Raw genomic sequence first — 18,098 nt, 5'->3', positions numbered from 1 at the left:
GAATAGGGCCTGTGACGCTTGTGTACCTCACATGTACAGGCGTGCATTTATACAGATCATGCACATGTTGCATTGGTGCAATTGTACATTTACTACGTGTAAATCACCTCTGTCCTACATGTAAATCACATATGTACTACATGTATATCTAATACGTGCTACGTGTAAATCAACTGTGCGGAAGGTGTAAATCACTTGTACAGGACGTGTGCATGGCACAGGTACTGCGCACGTGAAGATGTTGAATAGAACCTGTGACGCTTGTGTGCCTCACATGTACAGGCGTGCATTTATACAGGTGATGCAAATGTTGCATTCGTACAATTGTACATGTACTACGACGAAATCACCTGTGTACTACGTGTAAATCAACTGTGCGGAAGGTATAAATCACTTGTGCAGGACGTGTGCATGTTACAGGTATTGCGCACGTGAAGATGTTGAATAGGGCCTGTGACGCTTATGTGTATCCCATGTACAGGCGTGAATTTATACAGATAATGCACATGTTGCATCCGTGCAATTGTATATGTACTACGTGTAAATCACCTCTGTCCTACATGTAAATCACATGTGCACTACATGTATATCTAATACGTGCTACGTGTAAATCAATTGTGCGGAAGGTGTAAATCACTTGTGCAGGACGTATGCATGACACAGGTACTGCGCACGTGAAGATGTTGAATAGGACCTGTGACGCTTGTGTACCTCACATGTACAGGCGTGCATTTATACAGGTGATGCAAATGTTGCATTCGTACAATTGTACATGTACTACGACGAAATCACCTGTGTACTACGTGTAAATCAACTGTGCGGAAGGTATAAATCACTTGTGCAGGACGTGTGCATGTTACAGGTATTGCGCACGTGAAGATGTTGAATAGGACCTGTGACGCTTATGTGTATCACATGTACAGGCGTGAATTTATACAGATAATGCACATGTTGCATCCGTGCAATTGTATATGTACTACGTGTAAATCACCTCTGTCCTACATGTAAATCACATGTGCACTACATGTATATCTAATACGTGCTACGTGTAAATCAATTGTGCGGAAGGTGTAAATCACTTGTGCAGGACGTATGCATGGCACAGGTACTGCGCACGTGAAGATGTTGAATAGGATCTGTGACGCTTGTGTACCTCACATGTACAGGCGTGCATTTATACAGATTATGCACATGTTGCATTCGTGCAATTGGACATTTACTACGTGTACATCACCTGTGTACTACATGTACATCACCTGTGTGCAACGTGTAAATCACCTCTGTCCTACATGTAAATCGAATACGTGCTACGTGTAAATCAACTGTGTGGATGGTGTAAATCACTTGTGCAGGACGTGTGCACTGTACATGTACTTTGCACGTGAAGATGTTGAATAGGACCTGTGACGCTTATGTGCATCACATGTACAAGCGTGCATTTATACAGATGATGCACATGTTGCATCCGTGCAATTGTACATTTACTACGTGTAAATCACCTGTGTGCTACGTGTAAATCACCTCTGTCCTACATGTAAATCACCTATGTGCTACGTGTAAATTCCATCTTTCCTACATGTAAATCATCTGGGTACTACGTGTAAATCACCTGTGTGCTACGTGTAAATCACCGCTGTCCTACATGTAAATCACCTGTGCACTACATGTAAAGCGAGTACGTGCTACTTGTAAATCACCTGCGCGGTAGGTGTATATCACTTGTGCCGGACGTGTACGTGTGCATTGCACATGTGCTGTGCACGTGAAGATGTTGAATAGGACTTGTGATGTATATGTGCATCACATGTACAGGCGTGCATTTATACAGATGATGCACATATTGCATCCGTGCAATTGTACATGTACTATACGGATACTGTACGTGCATTGTGCTGTCTGTGTTGACAAGAGATGGTGTGGGTCAATGAAACCTGGATCCACAACATACTGACCCACAACACATCGTGATCCACAATGACTCAACACCCAACGTGACCCATTCACCCACCATGACACACTCTGATCCACCACCAACTATAAACAACTCTGAACCATTGTGACTAACTCCGACCCACTAAAATACATCGTCATTAAGTTTGATCCATTATCCACGCCATCCTCTCTACTGACTTAAGAGGTTATATTTGTAATAAATCAATTTTTTCCAGAGCTTTACGATGAGAGTTAAATTCGGAGTTTAACGCTTTCGGAGTTGTAATTATTAATACCTGCAACAACGAGAACTTTGGATTCGACACTAATATCGATCGCTTTTACTTTATATATATATCCCCGTCCAACTCCCAATAGCTTACCCGAGAGTACTTTTTTAGACTGTAAGCACTATATGTAGGAAGTTAGTTTACATGATGGAACATACACACACACAATATATATATATATAAATATATATATATATATATATATATATATATATATATATATATATATATATATATATATATATATATAAGAGGCGGAGAGATAGGGACCACATCCATATACAAAAGCCTTGCAGATTATTGAACTGAAATTCTTTGGAAAGAAATCCTATTCTGCTTTCTTTCTGGAGTATAAATAAGTCTCTTAGACATGACTTCGTGTTCGTAAATTTCCTGTTTACATGGTTTTGGGGATCGGGAGTTTTGTGTCTGTAACGAGGATTGGAGTTTGTATAATAATTTCTGTTTATACCCGAATAGTCCCTTTACCTTTCAGAAAACGTAAATCACTTGCTGTAATGAGAAAATTCAGAAGTAACTTCTGATGACAAATAGCTGCAAATAAATACACTACATAATTTATTTATTTCGATGATATTATTTTCTTAATTTGAATTTAACATTCACATGTATCATATAATACCAACGTACTGTGAACACCTGTTATATTTTAAACATAATAATCACTATGTTCTGCAATGATTATATGTTATATATATACAACTGACGTATTTTAATGTAATTATTTTATATAATTTTTCATGCATTGCATAAAAGAAATTTTCATAAAAGCATAGAATTTCATAAAAGAAAACTTTGACTCAGATGGGAATCGAACCCTCAACTTTCCGATTTGAAATCCAACGGCGTACCATTGAGCTAACACAAGCGCTCTTCGGAGAATACTTCTTGCGATATATAGCGTTATTTAAGATAATAATTAGATTCATATCCACTGCAAACGCTGCTTTTGTTCTACTTTGACTTATTTTAGTACTCAGGAGAGAATAATGTTCTGTCTTAACTTTCACAATTCTTTTACATATGGAAAGATTCGTTTACGTATCTAAATATTCCATTAAATATGGAGAGCAAAATGACAAACAAGCATGTGCTGATATTAATACAAAGTTTCGAAATATTGTATCATTAAGTATTTCAATCAATGTTGTTTTTTTATATATAATTGGTAACAAGTCTTATTATATTTAAAAGAAGAAAAACACATCTGCAAGATTTTTCCCGATTGCAAAGGTTGGCTTCGAGGTTCGAACCTGGTTTACTTTTTCCTGAAGATAACCGAAGTTGGACTTAGAAAATTTTTGCCTCGAAACAGCAATAAAGAATGCGCTCAACTTTTTTGAGACAAGGTGTACATTCTGGACATGTAAAACGTTTGTTCATAAAAGGTCATTAAAATATTTAATTTGCAAAAAAAAACATCGTCTAACTATTTCTGCCGCTCCCTATATATTAAAACAAAATGTGACTAAACTAAGTAAAACATTTACTCCGAATATGCTCTGCAACTAATTTGTAGAAAATTGTCAGAAATAATGAACATAAACTATTAGTTGTCAATTAAAAGTGTAGCAAGTGATAGTTTTAACCCAAGTAGAATATTCATTTTGCTTCATTTAAATAATAAACATTTTATCTTTTGGCTGTATCGTAAATATTTTAGTAAATAAATAAATAAAATACATATGTATAATTTCATCATCTCAACTGGGTAGCTGATACCGCGGGTGAAGAGAATGAATATTACTACAAACTGTTACAAAGGTGGGGGCCGCAGTGGCCCAGTGGAAGCCGGTGGGTGTAGCTAAGCAGCCTGAGGTGTCAGCCTGTAGTGTTGTCAACGGCTCGAGCGGCTCGGCTTACGACTCAGTTACCACCGAGCCGAACCTTGAAGTAAGCCGACCCTACACCTCAACATACCGAGCGGTTCGGGATTGATAAAAGTGATTAGATGCTAATACAATATGAAGTATATGCTCTATAAGCCTTTCACACAATTCTACTGCTTGGGGCTGAAATCAGTCAATACCGAGGAAGTTAATTATTTCAGTCCTAACTGAAAACTGTTCAGCGAAGACATCTTTAAACAAATCCCATTTTTATGGAACGTAGTGAAATTGATCAAAGACAAGCGCTACAATTCAACTCAACTGACATTTGTGTGTATGTGCGGCCGTTTGCCTGTTCCACAACTATCTTTTATTGTTTTGGTTTCATTTTAATGAAAATTAGGTTATGGTTTCAACTAATAATCCTATTGTTTGGGATTTAACTCTATCAAGAATAAGGGGTGAAAGCTAAAGCCCTCACCCTTTGCACATACACATATAAAACAATTTTGTGTTATAGGCAAAACAACTTAAAGATCATTTGATTAGACAAAATATAGCCTATTTTTACTTTAAGCCATCCGCATCATTCGAATTGGTCGCGGGTGAAATTGGCAATGGATAAGCGCGTAAAAGGGACCAAGTTCCTCGGAACTTCGAAACTTCGTTATTTAAATATTATAATAAAATATTTTTAAAAATAACTCCACCATATTGAGCCAATGTGATTCAATATGGCGTATATTTTCTTTGGGGCTTCTCGATCATCCCTATTAAACGAAGTCAATTGGGGTCAAGAGAAAAATGAAATTAACTTTCTCAATTTTATGTCCAAGGATTATGCCCTTATACTAAGGGGGACGATGATTGAGGGATGTAAATTATGATGGTAGACTTGGTGGAATAATAATGTGGGAGGAGACGGAAGTACGCGGACTATCAAGAATTAAAGGTTGAATTACTTTACCCTGCCGTTTTAAAAAAGATCCAGTATAACTTCTGTAAAAAGTATTTAATTTTTAAAGAATATGGTGCGAATGTAATTTGGAGTTTATGAACAAGCCACACTTTTAGGGGTAAAATCAGTCAAGAATGACCAATCGTCCCCTCCCAATCATGTTACTTTACAAAATTCCAAACATTATTTTGTAGGTTCCCAATTATCTCCGCTGTTTTGAATTGGTCAATAATAAAGGAGTAAATTGCATTCCTCTTGTCATGTAACAAGAAGTATTTCGTGGAAATTAGAGTTTTGTGAAACATAATGTGTTTGTTTGAAATTACAGGCATAAAGTTATTGTTTGGAGTTGAAGTTGGAGGGGAAAAAGGTGAATTAATTTCATTTCGTGAAACTGTTAACAACATTTTTTCTCCAAAGTTCCAAATTTTCATGAAATAGTAAGTATGTTTTCTTTCAGGCTGTAGTTAGGTCTATTGTTTATGCTTTTACGCATGAGAGTTTGGGGAAATTAAGCCATTTCAAGATTACATTTTACGATAACTTCTGTGCTTTTGTTAAACCTGATTTCATGAAGCAACTTTTATTTTTGAAAGTGTAAGAACTACTATTGTTGGTATTGACTGAAAGTGATGAAGAAAAAGATAATGTAAATGTGCAAGTTGAAAAGAAGTCCGCTCGCTTCTTTAACACACAGCACAAGTAGTGGTGATAAAACGTTATTTTGTAAAGAAGAAATAAAATATATAATTCTAGCCCCAAATGTCTTTTGGGTATTAATTAGGAAAAAATAAAATTAAAACTATTTTTTCTAAAAACGAAATAAAATATTTAACTTTAGCTCCAGAGGTCTCTTGGACATTATATGGGATGAAAATAAAATCAAAGTTGAATTTGATGAAGAAAAAGTAAGACATTTAATCCAGCTTCAAATGTCTTTTAGGTTAACTGAGAACAAAAATCAAATGTATAAGTTCTTTACCATTGAACAAAAGAAGAAAAGATCAATAAAAGGCAAATATTTGGAAATGAAAGAATTCTAGTATTTTGTCTAGTCACCTTCTGCTTCTATAACGTCACCCAAACGATTAGGTATACTAGCTACAAGATTCGAGAATATAGTTGGATGTTGTTGGAAATTATTCCAGAGTTCTATTACATGTGCCTCGAGAACTCCTTTGTTACGGTCTTGTCGACGTTCTTTCCATTCTTGAACCATTAACACCCAAAGATGTTCTATGGGGTTAAGGTCTGGCGATCGAGGAGGCATATTATATACATATTAGCTCTGGATGATCTTCCAACAATGCTTGAGTTTGCCTCGAGGTATGAACACCACTGTTGTCTTGCATAAACACGAATTCCTCTTGTTCTGGAAATTTTTCGTGTAGAGGCGGAAGCAGTGTAGCCTCCAGTACTTGGATATAAGTCGCACTAGTCATTCGTCCAGGAACAGGAACGATCTCGCCCGGACCTTCAGCTGTCATATAGCCCCAAAAATGAGCTGAAATTCGTCTTGAATGTTTCTGTGCGAATGGCATGTTGTGGAAGACATGTGTCCCGCGTGGCCTGTATAATATCATTCTCCCTTGCAGATCAGAGAGGAACACCTTCTCATCAGACCAGATGACGAGATCCCAATAGGCTTGTGGAAGACTCACGTTCTTCTTAGCCCATTCTGAACGCCTTTCCTTGTGGTAATCTGTCAAAATAGTTCTCATAGCTGGTTGTGCGTGATGGAGTCCAGCCGCAGTAAACCGTTGCCTTACTGTCTTGTGTGAACATCCTAGGTCAACAGCTTTGTCTCTCAACACAGGCCGATGACGCAAAGGATGGTTCCGTACTTCTTCAACGAGAGCTTCATCTTGGGTCTTTGATGTTGCCCGCGGTCTTCCACTTCTGGGTCTTGACTTACTCCATTCTCTGTTTCCCTGCTCCCTATGACGATCCAGCCACTTTCTCATGGTTCTAGGATCACACCCAAAATCTTTAGCAATGAGAGACAATTTCTCACCATTAGCAGCACGGCCAAAAATCTCGCCTTTTTGAGCGGCAGTTAACTCCAAAGCGCCTTTAGTTCTAGGCATTTTTGCTGACACTAGAATCACAAACGAAATACTCCTCAGGATGTATGAATGTGAAGGCGTGTGTTAAGGATCAGAGTAATATCATGTGTTGATTTATTTATTGATGCATGTTCTCTGTGGGCATTATTAATTTTATTTTTGTAAAGCAGCTAGTTACTACCCGAGTACCGAAATATAAATACTACCGAAATATAAATACTACCGAAATATAAATATAATTCTAGCTATACTCTTTTTCTATTTTTGACAAAATAATATGACGAGTGTGGATCTTTTTATTTGCTTTTGGGTGTGAGACTGTTGACCAGCGTGAAAAAAATCATGATTTTTTTTAAAAAAATATAATTTTTGTTATTTTTTTTTTAAATCGATTTTTTTATTTAAGTCAAAACTTTCTTCTCGTATAATACAAGTCGCGAACTGCAGAAAAGACATTAGGAATTAGAATTAAATGTTAATTATGTCATTTAGGTGGAAGTATTGGGATTTAATTTTGAATTAATCCCCAGTCGTTTACCTATTTCTATCCCAAACAATGTGTCTCAAGCATTATGGAAAAAACTTACATTAACGTTTATCAATATAACCCTTTTCTTTTCGCGAAAGTTACTGATGTTTGGCAGGGGCATATTTTTTTTAATCGAAACTAGCTAGCCGCACGAAATACATATAAAGTCCATAAGTTTCGCCTAAAATTAACTAACTCTATGGCGTATGGAACCCGGAGGGTCAATTCCACGTTCACAAAACCTTTCCCTGACTTCTATCCTTAGCAAACTAGATCCAGTTTCTAGTTTGTATTCCTATATCAGCGAAATCCATCTAAAAGTTGTCCTCCCATCTGCGCCTAGGTCTTCCTAATGGTCGTTTTCCGATTGGTCTTCCAGTTAAGACTTTGAAAGCGATCCTACTTTTTTCCATCCTGGCTAGATGACCTGCCAACCTGAGTCTCTTAGACTTGATGACCCTAGCAATGTTTGGTAAACCGTATAAATTATGTAGTTCCTCGTTATGAAGTTTCCGCCATTCCCCATTCCCGTTCCTTTTGGGTCCGAATATTCGTCTGAGGATCTTGTTCTCAAATACTTTCAGTCTATGCTCTTCCCTCATAGCAAGCGACCATGTTTCGCAACCATACAGAACAACAGGCATGATTATCGTTTTATATATTTTAAGCTTCAAATTTCTCGGCAGAATTTGCGACGACAAGAGATTTTGAACTAAATAATAACACGAATTCCCTGCTTTTAGTCGACATTTAATTTCTTCGTGAATATCGTTCTCGTCTGTTAATATTGATCTTAGATATTTGAAAGTATTCACTTTATCAAAAATATTATTCGATATTTTAACGCATCCAAAATTTGCCGTATTACGATCCCAAATAACTTCTATGTATTTAGTACATAAATTTTGCCTGAAGTTTTAAAAACTATTATTTTTTTATTTTTTTTTCGCAGAGGGGATCGAGCTATCCTAAATACGACCCTATTACCTGAAAACAAACAAATAGTCGTGGTCACAAAAGAACTTTCGTCTTAAATTTTCATGATGATTTCTCCGTTGGAATAGTTTTAACGATTTAAAAACCCTGTGTTACAAAGAGAAGAAAGCAGGATTCACCCGTTATCCGTTCAAAACGGGATTTTCTCTAATCATCCTCTGCATGATACTCGTTTTCATATTGTGCTTACATAATTTGAGTCTCATTGTATTTTATTATTATCTTCCATAATCGAAATAACAGAACAGAAACGGGATTTTACTTATTTTCACTTTAAATTAATTTATTTCGGATTTTGATTTAAACCAACGACTTTTATTCAAAACATCAAGTGATTTAAATCTTGATTAAAAACGTGATTTAAATCAGACTGATTTAAATCAATCCATCCTGCTGTTGACCCAATGAAATTTCCTTCAGTAGTAAGCAACTACTTATTCAATGAGTCATCACTAAACGCTATAGGCAAAGAAAGGCAAAGCAATATCGCCTGAAGGTCGTTTGAAATGCGTGTCTTGTCTTTGGTTTACCTGTGAAGTGAAGACATTTTGTTTCTTCTACTAAGTTCTGACACATTTTGTCAATGAAATATTGGTCTGTCTGTGAAAACAAAGAGAGGAAAGAAAAAAATATGAGCTATCCGCGTCAGTCTATTAGATCTTTAAGCATGTTGGAAAAATAAACCATGTCCTGTATTTAACCAAAATATGGTTAATAAACTAGCGTTATTATCATTAAAGGCCGTATGTGTCCTGGAACCTTGTATTATACCTGGAAAAGTTCGTGTCAGATCCAGAGGAAATGTAACATTTTATGATTATGCAACGATAAATGAAAAAACGGAAGTACACTCTGTCTTAGTGTTCGGTGCGGAACACCTGGGTTAGATTTCCAGTATGAGTTTATCTGGTTTGGGACAACACGTTAGTTGTAGGCCCATCTCTCATATAGTCTCGGTGCTGCAAATTAAGTTATACTTCTAACCATCCAACCCATCAGTCTTAGAGCTCACAGGATTATGAGAAAGTGATTGGTGTGATCCGTGATGCGTTGCAATTAAAAAAGCCACAATGAGAATCACAATGCTGGATATAAAAGTTGATCTCTCGCTGAAGCATCGTGACTTATAATTAAATTTCAGATTTTTATCTCCAAAAAATTGGGCCTATGGGTTCCTAATATAAGCTTGGCAAAGTAGTTAAATATATTTTAAAACTCATGAAATAGAATCAACAATTAATTTAAAATTATTGACTGAGTATAACTGTAAACCCAGGATTTAAAAAGAAATATGAAAAATAATTAGACACATAAGTAGAATGGGGACACTTGCGGGTGTTTTTTTCCTACTGCGCATGTGCAAACCCTTGAGGCTGATTAGCTGGCGCAGGTCACGTGACCACGCCCCCGGCCACGCTCCTTGACGCTGATTGGCCGCCACCGGCCACGCCCCTTAACACTGATTGGCTATCACCGGCCACACCCCTTGACGCCGATTGGCCGGCGCTGGACCACGCCCCCTTGACGCTGATTGGTTGGCACCGGCCACGCTCTTTTATGACCTCCATTTTAGGAGTATCTACTGCGCTGACTGGCTGGCGGCGGACCCCCGCCGATTACTGGCGCAGGACCCTTTCCCTTTATGCTGATTGGCTGGCGTCGGACCCCGCCCCCTTGACGCTGATTGGCTGGCCACGCGCACGGTCTGCGCTGATTGGTCGGCGCCGGACCCCGCCAGAGAATACATGGAGACTGCGAACATAGCAGAGCTAATAACCCCTATTGTACCATAGCACATATAACATAGCAGAGGTAATAAAAGAGTATGGCATAAACATAGCAGAACTAATAAAAGACTATGGCACATTTTCCAACCACTATTTTAATATAACATAGCAGGGCTCAGATGAGATCACAGAGTGGTGGACAATTTAATACATTGAAAACTTGTTCTTTGGGCGAAGTTTACCAAACTTGGACAGATTATACATTTGGTGATCTTGAATCGAATGCCGCTAAAATTGTATTTCTATCTCTGACCGTTTTCGACATTAGACGATCCTAATTTTTTTTGGCAACTTGGCCCACCCTTGTCGTACAAGATTGAAACATGGTTCTATGGGTTCTTCATGTGTAAAAACGGCAAGGTGTATTATAAAGGAGAGATTTTTTCGATTATTTTTTGATATTTTTGACCGTTTTCGAGATATGGGCCATTTCATGAATTTTGGACACCCAAAAATGAACTTAGACGATTTGTTTGGAGCATTTCTTGCAATGACGCTCTAAAAGTCGAGAAACAGTGCTTCAATATGTTATCTTTGCTCTATCTCTTACCGTTTTCGAGATATGACGATCCTAAGTTTTTTTTGGCAACTTGGCCCACTCTTGTCGTACAAGATTGAAACATGGTTCCATGAGTTCTTCATGTGTAAAAACGGCGAGGGGTGAGATACGGGGAGATTTTTTCGATTATTTTTTTGATATTAACATTAACAAAGAGTTTAACATACCCGGTATTCAGAGATGACAGGACTTCGGACTTCCAGAAGTCATGTCTATCTCCCAGTGTCGGGTAACTTAATTCAATGTACTTATTTCTATATTGCTTTTTTGTATTTTTTATGCAAAGAATAAAAAAGATAGAAAATGGCTCACATAAGCAAATGCTTGTGTGTGAGCCTGATTCTCGTGTTTTATTATTATTTTTTTTTCGTAACATATGAGGTTTATTCTTACTTTTAGTTGACAATAGTTTTTTATACACTTTTTAATTCTTTTAACCACTGTAAAATTAACCTTCTATATGTTTTGAAATTATTTTCATCTTTGATTTGGAGTGGGAGTTCATTATAGATCTTCGGAGCTCTGTAATATGTTTGGTATTGAGTTATAGATTTACTCGTTGCTCTAATTTCTAAATTTTTATTTGTTACATTTCTGGTTATATACGTATGTTTTATTACTTCCAATTTGTTTCTGTTCTTTTTAACATATATTAATACCTTCTGCAGATATAATTTTGAAAGTGGTAGTACTGAGAATTGGTCATAGAGTCTATCTAGTCTACTTTCAAGTCCCTTTTTTAAACATATTCCTACAATATTATTTTGCTGAACAAACAGAGGTTTTAAATGAGTAGGGTAAGCAGCACCCCAAATTAATATACCATATGTAAGTATACTATTTACCAGAGCATAATATACAGTTCGTAATATTTTTATGCTTACAATGTTTCGTAATTGAACAAATTTATATAATAATTTTCTTAGTATTGTGGCGATATGTGTAATATGAGAAGACCATTTTAGATGGTTATCAATAAATATACCTAAGTATTTTACTTTATTTTCACTAATAAGAGGACTACAGTTACATTTTTCAGTATTTTGACAATAATGCAATTTTAGTGACATGTTCTCTGGCTGTCCTGTTATAGTTGGTGAAAACGTTATATACCTGTTTTTTTCAGCATTTAATACTAACTGATGATTATCAAGCCATTGTTTTACTTTCTTCATTTCTGCTTCAGTATTTTTGAATACGTCTGTCCATGTTTTACCAGTAAACATAAGTGAGGTGTCATCAGCAAATGATTGTATTTGCCCGTCCATTTTTAAATTACACAAATCATTTATATAAATTAAAAATAATATTGGGCCTAATACAGTTCCTTGAGGGACTCCTTGTTTTACATATAAATAATTGCTTTGAAAATTACCTATTTGGACGGCCTGTTTTCTTTCTTTCAAGTAACTGTTAAACCAAGATAGCGATAAACCTCTTATTCCACATCTTTCTAGTTTATTTAAGAGAATTTTGTGTGATATTGTGTCGAATGCTTTAGCTAAGTCGAGGAAAACTGCAATTAGTTTTTCAGCTTTATCAACATTTTTACAAACAATCTCTGTTAAATTGTATACCGCATCTGATGTACTTTTACCTTTTTGAAATCCATATTGATTTGAAGAAAAGAATTTATTTTGTTCAAGAAAATTAACTAATCTTCTCTTCATGCATTTTTCTAACAGTTTAGCACAGTTACTGAGGATTGATATAGGTCTATAGTTATTAGGGTCAGCCTTTGAGCCTTTTTATATATAGGTTTTATTACAGCAGTCTTAAAATCATCGGGAAATACACCTGTTTCTAAGCTTAGGTTAAAGATATACTGCAAAGGTTTTAATATATTTGATTTCGTACGTTTCAATACACTTGCTGATAATCCGTCTATACCAGATGTTGTTTTTGGTGATAATTCATTTATGAAGCGTTCAATTTCCTGTTCAGTGATTGGAGTGAAGAATATAGAGTTTACTACTTTAGTTTGGAGAATTCAAATTCAAATTTATTTTATCATCAATCTCTTTGTTAACTATTTTTTTGCAACACTGGAAAAATGCTCATTAAAACTTTCAACTATTAACATTGGATCACGTTCAAACGTTACTAGACCATTTTTAGTGTTTAGTTCATTTATTTCTACATATTTTTTGTCATTTTTATCTATGATATCTGTTATTACCTTCCATAATTTACTAACATTGTTATTACATAATGTAATTTGTTTTCTATAGTAGTCATTTTTAACTTCTTTTGTTAATTGTGTAAGTTTATATCTATACCTTCTGTAATATTCCTTAAATTCTAAATCGTTTTTGTTTTTTATTACTAAATGACTTAATCTATCTCTTTCTCTTACAGAGTTGACTAATCCTTTTGTTATCCATGGTTTTATTTTGCGATATTTACTACTTACTTTATTTTTTTTAATACGTGAATTACTTATACAATTTTTCATTATTTGGATGAAATTCGAAGTTGCAGTATTAACACAATTACTGTGTATTACCAGATTCCAGTTACATTTTTCAATTCTTCATCTAATAAAGTATAATCTATAATTATTGTTTCATATAATATTTTTCCCTGTTTTGCATTGTAATGGGAACATTTATACTAGTGAGAAAGTGGTAAGTTATACTTGTTTGCAACACAGCTGATGTGACATTCAGTGGACTTCGATACTTTAAAAATATATGATCTATACAAGTCTTACTATATTCTGTAACTCTAGTGTATTTATTTATGCATGAAACATAACCATGACTATATAGTAAGTTTAAATACGTGTCTATATTTTCACAGTATTTGTCACTTAATATATCTAGATTAACATCACCTAAAAGCAAAGGGCAAGTTGATGAATTTTTAAGCTCATCATTTAGTGATTGTAGAAATGCTTTCTCATCACCACTTGGAGTGCGATATATAGCTATTATGTTACAACCTTCTGTATTATTTAAATGTAAGCGCATTCCAGTGGCGTCAGCAAGATTCAGTTCCGTTACCTTGTCAATGTCAACTTGTTTGTTTACAAATATCATGACTCCATCTGCACGTGTTAAAGACCTATTTGTATAATAACAGCGATATCCGTTTATGTTAATATTACAAGTTGCTTCATTTTTCCATATTTTTGTTAAGACAATTATATCTACATTTATAGCAATATTTTGCAACAATACTAAAAATTCATCTAAATTTTTCTAACACTTCTAATATTCAATTGAATAATCGTGATTCCTGTTTTATCACTAAATAATTCATTAAAAGATTCTATATTATTACAGATGTTAGTGTCTATATTTTGGTATAAGAAAATTTCATTAATTACCTGTTCCATCTTGAGTGAAGTTGACAGTCCTGTTGAGCCACTTAGTTTTGCATGTTTTGTAGATCTTCTAGCTTTTTGATATGTTTCACTCGGGATGTTTCGTCTTTCCTTAGAAGCACTTTTCCATCACACACCCAAACAAATCGGAAACCATTGTTCCTGGCGAATTGTTTTGTTTCGTACAGCACTTTTCGATTGCTTGGTGTTAATTGTTCATTAACAAAAACCCGATTGTTCGGGAACTCAGGTTTGACTTCTGATGCTAATAAACTCTTCTTTTCTCGAAACTTCTGAATCCAGTTGTCCTTAATTACTTTTGAAGAAAGTTTAGCTATAATTATTTTGGGCTTGTCTCTTCTTGATGTGGGCAGTCTATAGGATTTTTGTATATCTTCATTTTTTGTTATTATTCCAGCTGCCTTCGCTACCTTCATTACCATTTCATTGGTTTGTTCTTCTTTCGTCTCGGGAATTCCAACTATTTCAATAGTTTCATCTAACTGTTATTGTTCTAGTTCACTTACTTTGTCCTCTAGTGTTCCAATTGCTTCTTTCAATTTTTTGTTTTCTGTTTCCAAAGTTTCCGACTTTTTCGTTAGATCACTAACTGATTTCTTTAGATCACAAATTTCCTTAGTAAAATCATCAAATTTGTCCGATAGAAAGTTTATGGTTTTCTCTAGATCTCGAATATTATCTTTCATTTGCATAATTTTTGGCATATTTGCATGAATTTCACTCACTTGCTGCACTAGCTTCTTCAAGTCAGTATCTTGGTTTAGCGTACACTCCGCACTATTGCCCGATTTGCACACATCGCACTTCCACTGTTCTTTTCTTGGTCCTAGTTTTCGAATATTTTCAGCATTTCATATTTTTGACCGTTTTCGAGATATGGGCCATTTTATGAATTTTGGACACTCAAATGGACTTAGAAAATATTTAGCAGATATCTTAGTCGTTTTTGTTTGGAGCCAATAGTAAGTAGTTTCATTTTAACAATGAGATACTTGACTTGCAGATTTTGCACCAATGAAAAACAATTTTATTTTAACCAATCAGAGGAAAGCAGAACAACCATATAAGGGCTGAGGTTCGAAGCAATTCTCAGTCAGTTATTCGTTGGATTGTAAAAATACAATATCGTGTGTGGAGTGTGAGAACATTGAAGTGAATTTTAAGTGTGAATTAAGGGTAAGTATTTTTGAACTGTCAAAATTTTCGGGGGTGATTTTTAAGTGTTCCTCATAACCGCACCCAAGACCGATTATTTTTTAAATATACGTTGTGTTGAATACGTTCATGAAAACCAGAGGTCACAGCGGTCAAAAATAAGCAAAATATCGATTTTTAAAAAAATTAAATATTTTTGAACTCAATTTTTGGTGGTGATTTTTATGTTCCTCATAACCGCACCCAAGACCGATTATTTTTTGAAACATACGTTGTGTTGAATACGTTCATGAAAACCAGAGGACACAGCGGCCAAAAACAAGCAAAATATCGATTTTTTAAAAAAATTAAGTATTTTTGAACTTTGTCAAAATTCGAGGTGCGATTTTCGGACGATTTTGCAATGTAAGATTCCTTTTTTCTATTTACAGGTTTAGAAAGAATACGTTATTGGGAAAAACACTTGGTGATCTATAGTGGGAACAGCCCCAATTACTTCTTTTCTTGCAAACACCTGATTTTTCCGAGAAGAGTTTTGCAAAAAAAATTACAATAATTAATTATTAGGAAAAAATTCTATAAGCATTCCTTTCAATATAGCGTTACAAACGTTATTACAGTGAATAATTGTTGATTGTTAAGAATAATAGGTTATTAGAAAAAAAACTAATTGGCGTTCTATAGTTGGAAGACCACAATTAAGATAAAACAGCAAGCATTAACGATTTTACAATATTCTAAAAGTTAGATAAACAGCAAAAAATGGAGCGATTTAATATAATATCCGAATCTCAGCAATATTATAGACAGTTTAAAGATAACGGGAATTTACTGATAATTGAATTAACTCCTCCCCAGAGGGAGAAAACCCACTTGAATGGGTAGAAAACGGCATTAATGATTTGGTACGGTATGTAATGAGAGGTGTGCTCCCTCATCATCGTGTAGGGTTGACTTTTATAAACCAAAATCACCCAGATAAACCATATTATTTGTCTTTTCGAACTGCTAATAATATAACTGCTGAAAATGTGTGGGGTGCGTTAGAAAATGTAATTCAATCCAATACATCATTCTTATATCAAGATCGCTTTATTCTCTATTTTCACCACGTCAAATTACCTATTGGTATGGGACGGGTGAAACAATTTTTCTGACATAAACGAATACATAAAAAATAACAGAGGTATTATAGTCATTAAAAACCCTGAATACTATTGTTTGGGTCAAGCTCTGGTGGTAGCTATAGGGCTTATTGAACATAAAAATGATACAAAAGAAAGAGATAGATATCGCAATCAATACGCAAAACATGTTTCAAAAGGTATCCGAACTAAGTGAAAAGGCTGGTGTTAGCCTAGAGAATGGCGGGGGGATACCGGAATTTAAAAAAATTTCAGGCATATTTAGAGGATTATAAAATCACAGTGTATGATGGGTTATCGGGGGGGGGGATATTTTTTGAGGGTCACGGTCATGGCAAACAGATTAATTTATTATATATTAACAATCATTATAACGTGATCACTAGCCTAACAGCGGCCTTTTCATGCGGATACTTTTGCGAAGAATGCCACAAAAAATTTCAGAATAAAGACAGGCACGTGGGGAAGTGTAAAGCTTTATGCAATAAATGCCAGAACAGACCACCATGCACAATTACGAAAAGTGTAATATACTACCGGGAATGCAATAGATGCTTTTATGGGGCTCAGTGCCTCAAAAACCATAAGGCTTCATTGTGTGATATTCTGAAAGTGTGTCCTCAATGTCGTAAAGCATACGCGGTGAAAAAAGGGCGGAATCCACATGTCTGTGGGGAAGTATTCTGCACAGGGTGTAATAATATGATGCCGTCAGGGCATTTATGTTATATTCAACCGTGCCGAACGCGTACTCCATAGAAATGGCTATTAGTGTTTTACGACATTGAGTGCCGCCAGGATAAAGAAGTAGCCGGTGGTATTTTTGAGCATGAGCCCAACCTGTTAGTTAGCCAACAGGTGTGCTACTGTTTTAAAAACAGTGCGAGTGAACGGTGTGGTGTATGCGGCGATAGAGAATATGTATTTTATGGGGACAAATGCATTGTCGATTTTTTAGATTATTTAGCACAAAGGCGTTCTGAAATAAATAAAATAGTCGTTGTAGCTCATAACGCAAAGGGTTACGACGGCCATTTTATTTTACGCGCGATGATGCTTCATAAAGAGTGGACGCCGCGAATAATTATGCGGGGGTGCAAAATTTTAGCGATGGAATATTTATATTTAAAATTTATTGATAGTCTAAATTTCTTACCAATGCCTTTGTCCAAATTAGGCGATGCATTCGATTTGCCCGTCTCGAAGGGTCATTTCCCTCATTTATTCAACACAAAAGCTAATCAGGAGTATAGGGGTGCTTTACCAGGCATTGAGTATTACGATGTGGGGGGCTTAAAAAAGAAACAGAAAGAGAAGTTTTTGCGTTGGTATAATGAGGAAAAGGAAATACTTGGAGAGACGGGTTTAATTTTAAAAGAACAGCTTATTAAATACTGTGTAAACGATGTGAACGTGCTGCGCAATGCGTGCATAAAATTTATGAACGAGTTTGAGGTTATATCTGGCGTCAACCGGTTCCTA

The 18,098-nt window shown here is 35.5% G+C and overlaps 1 protein-coding gene across 1 annotated transcript; it reads right to left on the bottom strand.

Moving 5' to 3' along the window:
• Positions 1 to 6,301: 6,301 nt before the first annotated feature.
• On the bottom strand, positions 6,302 to 7,117 carry LOC145671602 (uncharacterized). The gene has a single exon (XM_081740794.1). It carries the CDS (start codon positions 7,115 to 7,117, stop codon positions 6,302 to 6,304), a length of 816 nt encoding a protein of 271 aa, XP_081596920.1.
• Between the last annotated feature and the right edge of the window lie 10,981 nt (positions 7,118 to 18,098).

The sequence above is a fragment of the Thermobia domestica genome, chromosome 15 (assembly GCF_964235325.1).
Source record: "Thermobia domestica chromosome 15, izTheDome1.hap1.1, whole genome shotgun sequence".
Classification (NCBI taxonomy): Eukaryota; Metazoa; Arthropoda; class Insecta; order Zygentoma; family Lepismatidae; genus Thermobia; species Thermobia domestica.
This window is presented reverse-complemented; position numbering and strand designations above follow the sequence as displayed.